Source organism: Ipomoea nil, unplaced genomic scaffold (assembly GCF_001879475.1).
Source record: "Ipomoea nil cultivar Tokyo-kokei standard unplaced genomic scaffold, Asagao_1.1 scaffold3065, whole genome shotgun sequence".
Taxonomy (NCBI): domain Eukaryota; kingdom Viridiplantae; phylum Streptophyta; class Magnoliopsida; order Solanales; family Convolvulaceae; genus Ipomoea; species Ipomoea nil.
In genome coordinates, this window is record NW_017619493.1 from 1,031,114 (window position 1) to 1,047,465 (window position 16,352).

The following is a 16,352-nucleotide window of genomic DNA, read 5'->3' on the forward strand; positions in this document are numbered from 1 at the left end:
TAGTAAAATATATCTTCTGAGCCAAATTCCAACTTGGTTTTGGAAGGCGTTATTTTATTATTTTAGTATGTCCAACTATGGTGGAGAATCATGTCCTCATTAATTATTCATTTAGTTGGACTATAATTGGAACCAAATATTGATTATTTAGTATGCTCAACTAATGGTGGGGAATTATATCTTCATTATTTAGTTGGTCAAATCAATTATGAGTGTTATATCATTAATTTGGCTAAAGAATATCTAAATCAGTGGGAGTGATCATTTAGAAAAAGATCATTAAAATACTCCATTAAAGCTGATGGATTTAATTGTTTTCATACATTCCAAATCGGATTGTGCGTTTAACAATAAGTCCAAAAGTTTCCACAAGTATTAATTTAGTTTTTTGTTCTTATAATTCATAAGTTCATTTCATTGAACGTTTGGTTGTACAACATATTTATGAAAATGTTGTAACAATATTAATGAATTTATTAGAACGAAAGCATTTAACTTGTGGTGCACTGTCAATTAATAAATTCTTTAGCAGTTAATAGAGTCTTTAGTTTCTTCAAAATTGATCCTGGACCATTTTGGTTTGTAAGGCTCAAAACAATTTTGCAAGACATATAAAGACTCGTAATATTCAATTAATTTCGAGGTGGACCTTGAGATTATTTGGGAAGTCATGGTGTATGTTTACGATTCCAAATTATGGACATAGACCTTTTGGTTTGTTGTCTAAGTTATTGGAATGTTTCTATGACTTGACTATCTTTTGGCTATCTAAATGAGTGGGAGTGACAGACGTGTCAACTCCAAGCTCTTAGCCGTTAGAGGTAGTGTTTATGTTAACTTATAAAGAAGTCATAGAATATAGTTAGCATTATGCTAACATTAAGAGATCTCTACTTAAGGCATGCTTCAAAGACTCTGGAGATTATGCAGTGAATTTGGATGGTTTCTTCCTTCAGTTGTGCACATAATATATTTTGAGAAACATCCCTTAAGGGACTAAGAATAAACATAGGGTTTGTTCATAAAGAACCTAAGTTATGGAATTTAAATACATGTGATCATATAAGGTACTACTCACTTGATCAGTAGAGGACGTATTACTATGGTTCATGTGCTTTGTTCTTTAATGAAGGTTGTGCCAGTGCTTGCACCAAGTGGGAGAATGTAAGTATTTTCCCTAATATAATATATTATAATATATTGTATTAATTAAGTGGTTGTGGTGCAAGTGGAATATTAAGTCAGTTAGTGACTTAGTCTGTTAGGCAACTCAAGATATTCAGTTAAGCTTTAATTGAATATCTGCCTACGTTGATGGCATGTAGGCTTCTAAGCATAATGAGTCCTCCCACAGCTCCCGTGTTCAGAATACACACACCATCAGGTATTCGGGAGAGAAGTGGTAGACAAAACACTAACCTTTATTCTGCAGGTTTACCATCTCGTGGCAATACCAACGACTATGGCTAGGGATATTCGGGCGGTCCTAGAGCTTCCGCTGTAACGAGACAAGTTACTCGTTTACTACAGTTATGTTAGTCAGTTTATTATCTAACAGGGTGGAGTTAGGGGTTGTTGTTTCCATTGGGTTCTCATTTGATTTATATCCCTAAAAACAAACAGAGGGAAGATTTTTTTTGTCAATTACTCTTTTCAAAACCCTTGGGTTTTGGCTTCGTATAAGGTATGTCCAACCCCTAAACGACAAGAATCGAATCTCATCTTACGACTGGAAAAAAATAATAAGTGAGACTTCTCATTGACTAGACTAATATCCTTGCAGAAGAGGGAATGAGAAGAAGTTTATTGCAAAGCATACATTTTTTCTAATATTCTGCGCAAAAGTTAAAGAAAAATTGGTTCTCTGAATTTTACAGAAAAAGAAAAAAATGTCAATGGTACGTGTAAGCTAAGTGTGCACACTAACACTGCATAGCATGCATGTGCACTTGCATGCACCTACTGAGACCATTAAGTGGTTGCCATGTTTTCTTTTTAATGCGTTTTTATCAATATTCAATTGGACCTACCAAAAAAGTGTTATAAAAAACCAACCCGAAAAGGGTGACCAAGTGAATAGAGCATAATTCTCATACATGAAAGTCAAAAGTACAATCCGTGCTAACAACCACTTGTTGGAGTCTTAGTGCAGTGTTGTGCGCTCTAATAACATTAAATTCTTAACTTTTTTTTTTTTGAAAACATAAATTCATAACTTTTTTGGCACACATGATAATGAAAATTGAGCCAAGGGGGAAGGGTGGTTAAGATTTGAGAAGAGTTAGAGTGTGAAAGGATGTTATTCCCAATAAATATTCTCATCATTGAGTTTAATTTGCTTCATTAATTCATTATTCACGTAATTCTCTTCCAATTAAATAAAAATATATAAAAATTTAAAAGGCATTGGTGTGCATTAGTGGACACTAACACTGGATGCGCATGCTAAGGGCATCCGGTTTTGTCATATACTTTTTTAATACTTTTTCTCTCTCGTCGACTTGATATTAGAAAAACACAAAATAATAAAAAAATACAAAATAAATGAAACAAAACTACCCAAGAGGGGAGGGGAGAGGAGGGGAGGAGATTTATTACAAAATATAAATTTTTCTAAATTTTGAGGGCCACTGTGTAAGAAAAAAGCATTTTCTGGATTTTTACTGAAAAAAATAAAATAAAAAAGGAAAGAAACTATATGTGCACCAGAACTGCACTGCACAAGTTTGCTAAGAACATTAATTGGATTGCATGTTTTTTAAAATACCTTTATCTCACTCCTCAACAGGAACTACCAAAAAAAGTAATTTAAAAAAAAAAAAAAAAAAAAAAAAAAAAAAAAAAAAAAAAAACCTAACCTAAAAGTGGTGGCAAAGTGAGGGCATAATTCTTGTACCTAAAAGTCAAAGGTACAATATAATTCTGATAAAAAACGTATTGGTTGAGTGTTAGTGCGGGCACAGTGCACTCTAAAAACATTAAATTCATCACTTAAGAGCATTGGGTGGTGACCATGCTAAGTGGTTGAGTGTTAGTGCCGGCACAGGAAAGCACGCATTTTGGTAGATTCTTGTCATTGGCGCGCGTTTATGCACCACCACTACATAGCAGGCGCATTTAGTGTACGCGCTTACTGAGAACATTAAGTGAGTTCCATGTATTTTAATAACTTTTTCTCACTCTTCCACTGGATTTACCAAAAAAAAAAAAAAAAACCTACTCCAAAAGAGATGGCCAAGTGAGTAGAGCATAATTCTCTTACCTAAAAGTCACAGATACAATTCTTGCCAACAAACAGTTGCTCAAGTCTTAGTGCCGGTATAGTGCGATCCAAAAGCATTCCATTCCCTTAGGACACACATGGATATTCTCATGACTCATGAGTTCCTAAGAGGCATTTCATAAAATATATTGTACGTGTTCTTGACATCTCATACTTCCATTTTCTCAAAGGTGGAGTATAGTTAATTAACCCCTCTGGTCTAGATAAGATAATCATGGTCCACACCACACGGTATAACATAACAAAGTCTAAGAAGAAGAATATAATGGAATCTCTGTATAAGCAAGAATATAAGTGCAACTGAGATACGACAATGATAGCAGGAAAAACATCACTGAAAATTCAAACAAGCTAGAGAAGAGACTCGAAAGCTTTAATGGTGAAAATCTGGCAAACAAACTAGAGAAGAGATTCACTTATATTTATCCGGAGTGATCTCTGTAGGCACAGAAAATTTGAACACAACAAATGGACTGATAAATGGTTATTGGACCGACATCGGGATTGATTATTGGGCCAATTTAATTAATTGGATCATAGAAATTAAATTGATTTAATTAGTCCAATTAAATAAGATTTGGGCTATTGAATTAATTAATTAATTGGCCCAAGCCCATTTCATATTTGAATTTGAATTATAAATTATGATTATAATTTAAATATAATATTTTATTATATTTGAATTAGATAATTATAATTTAATTTGAATTTGAATTAGATTATACAATAATGAACCTGGACTTGATTCAGGGCAAGGTTCATTTTCTAGTATAATTAATTAATTAATTAAAGGGGGAGTTTGTTGAGAAATGTTGGTTAGGCTCTTACTATAAATAGAGCCTTCATTTTCATTCCAAAACGCACTTGAAGATTTGAGGAGTTGAGAGCATTTGCAGAGCTTGAAGGCATTGAAGAACGCTTGAAGGCATCTTTTGAATATTTTGCAGGCAACTTGAATCCATTGCAGGTACTTTGGAGCTTTGCAGAATTGATTGTCTCGAAGATCTTGAAGTCTTTTGAAGGCATTTGAGGATCTTAAGGCAACTTGAATCCATTGCATGTGTTTTGAAACGTTGCAGGGTTGATTATTTCTAAATTCTTGACATTCGTTGTTGAAAGTCACGCCACTTGAATCCCGGAAGCTACGCCACTTGAATCCAGGAAGCACGCGCCAATTGAATCCCAAAGGCTATGCTATTTGAATCCCGGAGGCACTTCAATAGATAACGTCAGTGAAGAATCAGAGGACTAGACAGAGATTTTTGTCCCTGCATATTGAATTATACATACACTGTACAAGGAATTTTGTGAATATATACAAAGTTTACTTTTTGTGTTTACAATCTCCATCAAACACTAGCCTCGGAAAAGATCTGGCAAGAATCCAGAGAGAACCGGATTAGTTATTATTAGAATTGAGGTGAGAAATGGTGAAAATTAGAATCTTTTAATTAAGGCTTTTAAATACATCAATCTCCTTCTGAATAGGCAAATTATATCATGCACCGCGGTGCATAATTGATTATGCACCGAGCTTCAAAATGACGTCGTTTTTTTTAATGAAAAGAAACGGCACCCGTTTTGCGTCGTTCCGCGTCGTTCCGCAAAAAGTAACTATGTTATTCAGTTTCATTTTGTATACACTGCAGTTTCAATTCAACAAGACTATAGTTTCATTTCGATATAACTACAGTTCTATTCGATATTTATACACACAAATATGTGAAAATGTTATTTAATTTTATTTTATATACAGTATAGTTTCATTAAAACACAACTACATGATCATTTTAATATAACTACAGCTTCATTGCACAATATACACTCAAATATGTGAAATGTTATTCAGATTCATTTTATATACACTGCAATTTCTTTCACCACAACTACAGTATCATTTTGATATAATTGCAGTTTCATTTGATAATATATAAAATAATACATGAGGCAGTGTCGGTTTAGATACATTGTAGTGTCAGTTTAGATATACTGTAATTTCAGTTGGTAATTGACACACCAAAAAATGCGCGCTCTGTTAACAGTAACGGCGCACCGTCTCTTTACTTAAAGAAACGGCGTTGTTTTGACCGTGGTGCACGTGCACCACGGTCCACAATATAATGACCCTTCTGAATAACTATGGGCCTTTTCTTGGGTTTTCTGGGTGGTTTGACACTAGTAATGGCAGTGAAATAAGCTTCAATCTCTTCTCTGGAGAGAGCGATTGAAAACTTACTCTTCTATCGCAGTGCTAAGTTCACTTACTCTTCTGTGGCAGTGATAAGTTCACTCCGCGATTATGCAAAATCCACGGGCAGGCGGTAGCGGGGGTGGAGTCCTCCTCCTAAGAGGTTTTCTTATCACCATTGTGCGGCCTTTCCCTTTCTCCGGTGTGCACGACAGCTGCACGGAGATCAATCATTAGCTTCTCTATATCGTCGTCGTACAACGGGACATTAATCGGAGAAATTTGCTGCACCTGATTGCTACCGTCGTCCTCCTCGGGGTGATCACTGGAAGAATTGCCGAGCTTCATACAATGGAGGTGTTTCTGGTGACCCCATTTGAGGCACGAGGGCAATGTGAAGTTGTGAAGCGGCCGTGTTGTCGGATTAGGCTCCTCTCTTTCTCTCTCAATTCTCACAATTTCTAGATAGTATAAACGCAGGGATCGAAGTTCTTGTTTCTTTGGGACGAGTAATGGCTGTTTCGGAAAACCAGAGGCTATGCATGGTGCGCATTAGTGGGCACTAACACTCTCTAGCATGTGGCGCATGCTAAGGGAATTGGGTGCTGCGGCAATTTATATCGGGCGCCCGGCCTGGTGCAAAACAACGTCGTTTTGTACCCTTTTTTGTGTGGAAATTTCGCTTTCTGTGTCCGATGTTAACTTCTTAAAAAAAATTATCATGTTTCAAAAATGTACATAATTGTATAATAAAATGTACATAATTAAATAACAGAATGTACACAATTGTATAACAGAATACACATACTCTTTTTTGAAAAGATAATACACATAATCTAACATAATACATAATACACATAAACTCTTAACATAATAGTGATAATACACATAAACTTTTAACTCTTATAAAAAATTCTCTGTTTCGGATGTACATAATTGTATAACATAATGTACATAATTGTATAACACAATGTACACAGAATACACATACAATTTGTCGCATCAACTCCCCACACAACTTAACAAAACGACGTCGTCTTGAGAGGCGCGGGGCGCACATTGGTAATTTGGTATGTGAGTCGTGGTGCACGGTATAAGGATTGGGGTGCTGCCATGTATATTTTTAATACTTATTCTCTCTCGTCGACTCAACATTAAAAAAATAATAATAACAATAAAAAAAATTATATAAGAAAACTACCCAAAACAGGGGGAAAATTGAAGCATGTACTCCATCCCAATTAAAAGACTAAGCTGATAGTTGGATTGCACATTAATTGTAATATGCTACACGCCCCCTCACGTGTAATTGAAGCATGTGCTCCATCTCAACTAAAAGCGTAAGCTAATAGTTGAATTGCATATTAATGGAAATATGCTCAACAGAGAGAAGGGAGGAGATTTATTACAAAACATAATTTATTTATTTTTAAATTTTCTGTTCAAAAATAAAAGAAAAACCGTTTCTTGAATTTTACGGAAAAAAAAAAATCTTTTTATAAAAATTCACCGGTGTACGTGTGCACACCAACACTGCATAGCATTGGTGTGCAATTGCATATGACTGCTGAGATCATTAAGTGGTTGGCATATTTTTTTAAAAATACCTTTTTTTCACTATTCCATCGGACCTACCAAACAAAAAGTGTTTTAAAGAAAAAAAAAAAAGACAAAAAGAGGTGGCCAAATGAGTAGAGCATAATTCTCATAAATGAAAGTTACAAGCTAGTACAATTCTTGCCAATTACTTCTTGCACGAGTTTTCACTACTACAAAAATAACATATAATGTATCATTTATAATGTCAGCTTTTTGGAAAACTGACGTCAAAACAATAAATAAAATTATACTCAGTAATTTAAAAAAAAAATTTACAATACGCCGTCGGTTTTATAAGAAAATCAATGTTGTATGGTAAAATTATATATATATATATATATATATATATATATATATATATATATATATATATATATATACGACGTTGGTTTAACCAACGTCATAAATAATAAATATTTTTTTAATTTTATTATAAGACGTCGTATATAATTTAAAAAAAAAATCTTTTTTTAAATTTGATTATACGACGTCGTTTAGTTGATTAACAGACGTCGTATTTATAAAATAAAAAATATATTATTAAATACGACGTCGGTTATTCATATAACTGACGTCGTATCACAAAAAATTAAAAAAAATAATAATAATGATACGACGTCTATTATATGAATAACCGACGTCATAGGGTCTAATTTTTAAAAGAGAACCCTGCAGGATTTAGCCCATCTTCTCTCCATTTCTCTCCATCTCTTCAGCCACCACACCACACCATTTCTTCTTCAGCCGCCACCACTACGCTGCACCACGCCATTTCTCTTAATTTCTTCGTACAACACCCACCGCCGCCGCACCAACACCATTTTGTTCTTCTTCTCCACACAACACCTACAACTACCGCACCACCGCGTCTTCCACTCCACCGTCCGCTACTTCTACGTACTCCACCGTCCGCCACCACAACTGTCGTCCCACCACCACTGTCGTGCCACCGCCTCTGCCGCGTCACCGCCACTCCCACTCCACCGTGGGTAAGTAAAAATAATTATTTCAATATATTTGGAATAAGTTTTTAATATATTTTTGAATTTTAGAAATTATTATGTATATATAATTTGATTTTTATGAGTTATTTTGTATTGTATGAATTATTATATATATATATATATATATATATATATATATATATATGTTTCGAATTTTACGAATTACTTTATATATATTTCATATTTTTTGAATTATTGTGTATAAATTTTGAAGTTTAGGTGTTTTTATATATATATATATATATATATATTTTGAATTTTAGGAAATATTGTATATATATTTCGAGTTTTATGAATTATTGTGCATATACGTTGAATTTTATAAATTATTGTCTATATATTTTGAATTTTAGGAAATATTGTCTATATATTTTAAATTTTATGAATTATTATGTAGATATTTTGATTTTATAAATTATTGTCTATATATTTCGCATTTTATGAATTGTTGTGCATATATGTTGAATATTTGGAATTATTTTGAATATATATTGAATTTTATGAATTATTGTGTATATATGGTTAATTTTATAAATTATTGTGTATATATTTCAAATTTTATGAATTATTATGTGTGTATTTTGATTTATAAATTATTGTTTATATATTTCGCATGTTAGTATATATTTCAAATTTTAGAAATTTTATTATTCACTCAAATTACCTACTTTGTTAGACAATATCCATTTTGTATATTAATTTACAAATTTAACTTGTAGGTAGATGTTTAGATTGAACTAAGGATTGTATATCAACGTGGACAAATTTATCTTGAGGTAAAAATCTTTATCTTTTTTTTTTTACAAACTTTCATCTTTCCCTAGTGCATCCGGTGATTAGCCACATTGTGGTCTATGTTTATTTATGTTTTCGGCTTTTTCTTGTGCATTCGGTGATTAGCCACACTGTGGTCTATGTTTAAATTATTTTTGTTTATTATTATTATAGAAATTTTTTGAATTAGTGTTAACAAAATTTAATTAAGGTTAATATTATTTTAGACTGGCTTAGATAAAAGTTGGATGAATGCTTCTCGAATTAGTAAGGAATACGAAGACGAAGTTAGAAAATGTTTAGATTTTGCAAAGAATAACCTTCCGAATAGTAATGAGAGGTTCTTTTGTCCTTATAAGAAGTGTTGTAATTAGAAAAGATTATGTGAAGACGACATATTTGATGATCTAATCTGTAATGGGATTAATCCATATTATACAAAATGGATATGGCACGGTGAAAGCGATGTGGCTATAACATGTAACATGTATGTTGACAACGAAGCAAATGAAAATGATGAGTCCGAAGAGCGGTTGGATGAAATGTTGGAGAAGATTTTACCGATCGGTCAAATGAGTTGGATGAATTATTGAATAATTCAAAACAACCTTTGTGGCCGGGGTGTAGTAAATATACCTGATTATCTGTTGTATTAAAATTATTCAACTTGAAAGTTGGGAATGGGTGGAGCGACAAGAGCCTCATTGCGTTACTTGAAATATTAAAAGATATGCTTCCAGATGGTAATGAACTTCCGAAGATTTTGTGTCCCATGGGTATGGGATATAGAAAGATACATGCTTGCCCTAACGGTTGCATATTGTTTAGGAATGATTACAAAGACTTACATGCTTGATGTTTGAAAATATTAAGGATTTAATAAGGAGTATTTGGGTGAGCTAATTAGCTAAGATTTGGATGTTCTAGGTAAGTGGTTAACTCTTTCTCTCCTTATTTTGCAAAACTCATAACCTATTTTGGAATCTCTACTACTTTGAATACTTAGGGTTAGTATGAATTAAAATATTTTGGGCTTTTGATATAATATGACTCAAGCTAGTTATGATTGTTAAAGTGTGATTTCACTATTATTCGATTTATGGGTATGATTTGTACTAAGGTGTTTCGCTCTAAAAGAGGATCAAGTAATTTAGGTGACAATTATTAGTTTATGATTTCATATCACTTTTGGATATGTACTTTGTTATGTGGTTTTTAAGGAAATGATTTTTGCTACAGTGGGCTATTTGACTATAGGAATTATTTTGAATGTTTGGTAAAACTCATGAGGCAATTTACATTTTGTTGTTTGTTCTGTTCGGCTTGGAACGTTCCTAATTGCTCATTTCGAATCGCCGAGCTTGACTCATCCGAATCATCAAATCCTTTGAATTATTTGTTGGAACGTTCCATCCGGCTCATTCTTAAAAGTCGAGTCTGACTCATTCCAAATCGTCGAGTCTTTTTGGACCATTATACTGATAATGGCATGTGTCACACGATATAATGGGGGTTGTAGGTTGCCAATGAGTCATATGTTAAGGAATGATTTGAGCTTTTGAAAGTATTGTATTATGAAATAATGTTGATGCCCATGTAGCTAAAGTTTTCTGTTTTGAGAATTTGTGTATAGTATGATGGAAGTATATTATGACTTTGATAAAGTTTAAAGTAAAAATATTAAAATAAAATATACACATGGCAACTCAAACAAGTTTTTAACCTGTTAAAAATACTAATTGTACTTTTTTTTTCATATTCATGGATGAATTTGGAGCTTATTCGAGTTCAGTGCTTAATTGATATCCCCTCAATAGTTCAATGGCATATTTATATCTTTCCCCTTAAATTTATTCCCAATAACGTTATTTCATTCCTAACCAATTTCATAGACTAAATATGTTGTAAATAATAAATGTATATTTCTAGATTAGTGGTTTTGACTTGTTTAATAATGAATTTTAATTTGTTGGACAAGTGTTCTATGGAATGATTTTAATTGTAACAGGGAGGTTCAAAGTCGTTATAAATTGTATAGTTATTGATAAACATACTGGGAGGTTCATAGTAGTAGTAGCAGTAGTAGTAGTAGCAGCAGCAGCAGCAGCAGCAGCAGCAGTAGTAGTAATAATAATAATAATAATAATAATAAAAAATAAATAAATAAAAAATACACATGGTGTCCTAATCATCACAAACTTGTTGATAACCTACTAAAAATGCTAATTGCACTTTTTTTGCAGGTTCATAAATCAATTTGGAGCTTATTTGAGTTCGATGGCTTAATTGTTATCCTCAAATAGTTTTTTTTTTTTTTTGTGAAAAAGGAATTAATTCATCAAATCAGCTTCAAGAATGTTTACAAGAAAAGAAGGTGGTGTATCTAACCACTCCCCGCAATCTGACAAAGAAAAGGCCGCCCTAGCAAGAGTATGGGCTGCACTATTCACAGATCGCCTAATACAATTAAATTCAACATCACCTATGCAGGATGCTAAATTTTTAATATCTTCTACCAGTAAACCAAAAGCAGAATTAAAAGGAGCAGAACAAATGGCATGAAAAAGTACTTGTGAATCCACTTCAACCTCCACCCCTCCCATGCCGGTGCCTCTCAACCAACTCAAAGTTTCCCGCAGTCCCATGGCCTCGGCCTCCTTCACCCGGTAAAACCCATCAACAATCGTATTCTTGGCAGCCATAAACTTCCCCTGATCATCGCGCATCACCCAGCCCAGCCCCATACGGTTCTTACCATTATCCAAAGAAGCATCCGAGTTCAGTTTATACCACCCTTGCCGTGGCTTCAACCAGCGCACCACAGGATCAACAACACCATGCTGAATCCCCATCGCATTTGCACTCAACCACCCCTCCAAAAAACTAAAAGCCGTTTGGATGAGCACACTTGAGTTAAACACAACACCATTCCACACACTATCGTTTCTCCCTGTCCAAATAGCCCAGCAAGCCATTACAAAATAAGGCAACTTAGCATTATCCAAAGAACTCAAACACCAAAAAAAACCAGTCCGTTATATTATTACCAGAATATAAACATAAGTGCGGCAGCCCCATATTAGTCCAAATCCGTTTTGCTTCCACACAGTTAGCAAAAATATGTAGCGCAGACTCAACAGACGACCTGCACATGTAACAATCCAACCCACAGTGAACATTTTTAGAGCGCAAAGCGTCACGTGTAGGGAGATAAGCCGAAGCTAGCTGCCACCCAAAACACTTTACCTTGGGGGGAACATGTAAATTCCATAACCTTAACCATGGTTTTCCATCAGCCTGCGTGAATGTCAAATGCTTGTAACAGGACTTGACAGTATACATGCCCTTCTCGTCCCAGTGCCAAGCCCAACGATCCTGTGGCTTCCTCAAACTGATAGGAATATTCAAAATAAGATTAGCATCATGAGGATCAAAAATATCACGAACACAATGAACATCCCAAGTGGTACCTTGGGGGTCAAATAACGACGCAACAGGAGCATCAAAGACAGACTGGTGCAACTCCGTTGCGACATAGGGGTTTTGATCATCTGGCAACCACGGATCCCTGCCAATTATAATATCTGTTCCAGCACCCACTACCCTTCTACAGCCCTCCCTCATCATTCCTTGTACCGCAAGCATACCCCTCCATATATACGAGGGATTAGACCCCTCCTTCGCACTAAAATAATCACAGTCTGGGTAATAACGGGCCTTATAAACGCGGGCAACCAGCGATGTGGACATAGTTACCAAACGTCAGGCTTGCTTCCCAAGCAATGCTTTATTCATATCATGCAACCGGCGATACCCAAGCCCACCACACGACTTCGGCGAGCATAGGTCATCCCAAGCACGCCACCTTATACCACGGCCTCCTCCAACTCTGCCCGTCCACCAGTACTGATTCATCACAGTTTCAATCTCACGACAGAGCCCAAGGGGTAACAAAAAAATCATCATTGCGTACGTGGGAATTGCCTGAACTACATTCTTCAACAACACCTCCCTTCCCGCCCTAGACAGATTCCTCACATTCCACGATTTGATCCTCGACAAAATACGGTCCTTAACAAAGGATAGAATAGCCTTTTTCCGCCTGCCAACAAGGGACGGCAGCACCAAATACCTCCCACTCGTATCACCCTCCTCGACACCTAAGATGTCCACAACCTCATTTCGAACATTCTGCTGAACATTCGTACTAAAACATGCTGCAGACTTATCGTAATTAACATACTGCCCAGAAGCCTGTGAATAAATATCTAATACATACCTCATGTGCGCACTCTCGTCCACAGTTGCACGGTGGAACAAAAAACAATCGTCCGCAAATAGGAGGTGCGAAATAGAGGGTGCACCCCGTGCAACCGTGATACCATGCAACTGACCCTCGGCCATCCGTTTCTCTAGTAATGCACTCAAGCCTTTCGTGACAAACAGAAATAAATAAGGCGAGAGCGGATCACCTTGTCGAAGACCCCTTCCCGGGATAATAGGACCCAACTGCTTCTGATCATGTAACACATGATAACGGACTGAAGTCACAGTATGCATAATAATGTTAATCCACCGCCTGTCAAAACCCAGTTTAACCATTACTGCCTGTAAGAACCCCCATTCCACCCGATCGTACGCCTTCGACATGTCCAACTTCAGTGCCACAACCCCATCCCGACCCCTTGTCTTCCGTTTCAAAAAGTGGTGAGCTTCAAAAGCTAACATAATATTATCGGAAATGAGCCAGCCGGGTATGAAAGCACTTTGTGCAGGCGAGATCAGCTTCTGTAGCATATTCTTCATCCTATTAGCACATACTTTTGCAGCTATCTTATAAACAACATTACATAAAGCGATTGGACGGAGATCCCTCATAGATTCCGGGTGCAGCTTCTTAGGAATAAGAACAATAAAAGTTTCTGAAGCCCGATTAGGGAGATTAGCAGTATCAAGAAAAAGCTTACAGAAATACCATACCTCCCCTCCGACTATGTCCCAATAGTGCTAGAAAAACCCCGGACCGAAGCCATCCGGCCCAGGTGACTTGTCGGGATGCATCTGGAAAACTGCAGTTCGTACCTCCTCCATGTTAAGGGGTCGCAACAAAAGAGTGTTGTCACGGTCAGTTACCTTCTCCGCCACCGCATCAATAACCTCCTGCATTTCACCATTATCCGGGGCAAACAATCCTTCAAAATAAGACACCATTAGCTGACCCAGGCCCTGTTCATCATCCACCCAGTCACCACCATCATCCCGCAGCCTCCTGATCCTATTCCTCCTGCGACGGGCCTTAACAGAATTATGGAAAAATTTACTATTTGCATCCCCTCCCTTGTACCAGTGTTCTTTTGCCCGCTGCTTCCAATAAATGCTCTGTTGTTCTAGCAAATATAACAATTCCTTCTCAACTGCAACATACTCAATCATACTAGCAACATCTCGGCGCGGCCTCAGGACCTCAATACGACGTTTGCATTGCTCAATTCTCCGTTGAAAATTCTTATTATAATGTCTGCCCCACCTCCCAATATCCCGAGCACACTCGTGTACCCTCGTTACAGTATCCATCCCTGCCGTCCGAACCCAACTCTGCGTCACTATCTCCCTGCAAGCATCTTCCCGCAGCCAAGCATTGTCAAAACAGAACCTTGGCCGCCTATACACACGTGGCACTACTACTGGCGTTAACTGCAAAGGCAAATGGTCACTATACGGAACTGTTAAAGACTGTGCAGTAACACCCTCGAACATAATCAACCAATCCTCCGAAGCCATAATGCGGTCTATCTTCTCCTCCACCATCCGGTCAGTGCCCCGAAACCTGTTCCACGTATATTGGTACCCATCAAAAGGGACATCCACCAGGCCACAATCATCCACCACAGCTCTAAAACCTCTTAACATCCACTCCGGGTGTAGAAGCTGCCCACGTTTCTAAGTTTGATCAAGGATATCATTGAAGTCACCCATGATCAACCACGGAAGCGAACTCCGCGATGCTAAAGTCCGAAGGAGTTGCCAAGCCTCCCTACGCCGATGACTTCAAGAGGGTCCATAAAATCCCGTAAAACGCCAAGTTGGGTTCCCCACATCCAAGGTGATCTCAGCGTCTATATGGTTTGATAAAAACCCAGTAACACTCAGGTCGACCGAGTTCATCCACATTACTGCCAAACCACCACGATGCCCCACCGCCTCCACCGTGAAAACATTATCAAAACGCAATTCCACCCGCACCGTCTCCATCCTCTGCTTATCCACAAACGTCTCCATTAGAAAAACAATGCTAGGCCTCTTCGAGCGGATCAAATCCGCTAATACCCGAATTGCCGACTGGTTGCCAAGCCCCCGGCAATTCCAAAATATCAGGCTCATGATTCTTGGCGGGTCTGCGCCGCAAGACCCGCCCCCAAGTAGTTTTTTGAAGCTGAAGTATCGCAATCCATATTCGCTCCTGCACCACGCTCCTCACCCTCAACACGCCGGCGTTTTAACTCCCCACTAACCACTGTCTCCAAAACAATCTGTTCCCCCTGGTTACCAATACCCCCGCCGTGAGAGTCACCCATCACAGGAGACTTCCAATTTCTCCGCTCGGCAGTCGACTGCGATGGTATCCAGCATTGGTTCTGTGTTGGAGCACCCCTCCTTGCACTAGCCCTGAGCCAAGCTCCATACAGCTTCTCAGCAGATAGAACAGTCCGGTCTAGCGCTAGGCGACACCACTTGTCACCATGTCCGATCATTCCGCACAGAAAACAGAAGGTTGGCAAGCGCTCATATCGGAAATCAATGTGCGACCAACCACCATCATCCCGCTTCAGCTTCAACTGCCTTTTCAATAGCTTTGCAACATCAAGAGCGACTCGAACACGATAGAATGAGCGCATCGCCCCATCGAAATTCCGTTCATCGGTCTGCACAACCGTACCCAAGCACGCCCCAACTGCTCTCACCACAGCATCCGAACGATATCCTACTGGCAAGTTATGCATTTGAATCCAGAAGTCCGCATGCGTAAGTGGCACCATCTCGGGGTCCATACCGCGGGTCACCCTCTGCATAACCAACAGGCTTTGATCAAATGCCCATGGCCCTTCACTAATGATCCTATCCAGGTCCCCTTCATGATAGAAACGGAAAAGAAATTTCCGGGGTTGCAACTCCCTCATATTCACCCCCATAGCAGGCTGCCAAACACCAGCCATAGTGTCTTGAAAGAAAGCAAACCGCACTGGTCTATTCGTGAGAAGCCTCCCTACTGCATAATAGGTGTCGTCGTCTACACCTTGATCGCCAGAATGGTCCGGCACTCGCACAATGAACTCTTCATCATCCACATCCGCTAATACAAGATTAGCGCATTGATCCGCAACTTCATCCGCCGTTTCGGCAGCCATACCCGACGTTGACGTCGCCATAGTTTGTCGGCCGATCACCTGAGTCACGTAAACCCTAGAAAACCCTAGCCAAACTCGCGAACGTAGCGAGAGAAAAC

General features: G+C 37.7%; 1 protein-coding gene and 1 long non-coding RNA gene across 2 annotated transcripts; one reads left to right on the top strand and one right to left on the bottom strand.

Annotated features, from left to right (window-relative positions):
- Positions 1-1,121: 1,121 nt before the first annotated feature.
- LOC109164491 lies at positions 1,122-9,836 on the top strand. The gene is made up of 3 exons (XR_002051412.1): positions 1,122-1,135; positions 1,566-1,577; positions 9,761-9,836. It is a non-coding gene; the product is annotated as an uncharacterized LOC109164491 (long non-coding RNA).
- Positions 9,837-15,225: 5,389 nt separating this feature from the next.
- Positions 15,226-16,275, bottom strand: LOC109164448. Its single transcript, XM_019312983.1, has one exon. It carries the CDS (start codon positions 16,273-16,275, stop codon positions 15,226-15,228), a length of 1,050 nt encoding a protein of 349 aa, XP_019168528.1.
- Between the last annotated feature and the right edge of the window lie 77 nt (positions 16,276-16,352).

Coding starts and splice junctions, on each gene's coding strand:
- LOC109164448 (XM_019312983.1), bottom strand. CDS start 16,275: ATGGCGACGTCAACGTCGGGTATGGCTGCCGAAACGGCGGATGAAGTT.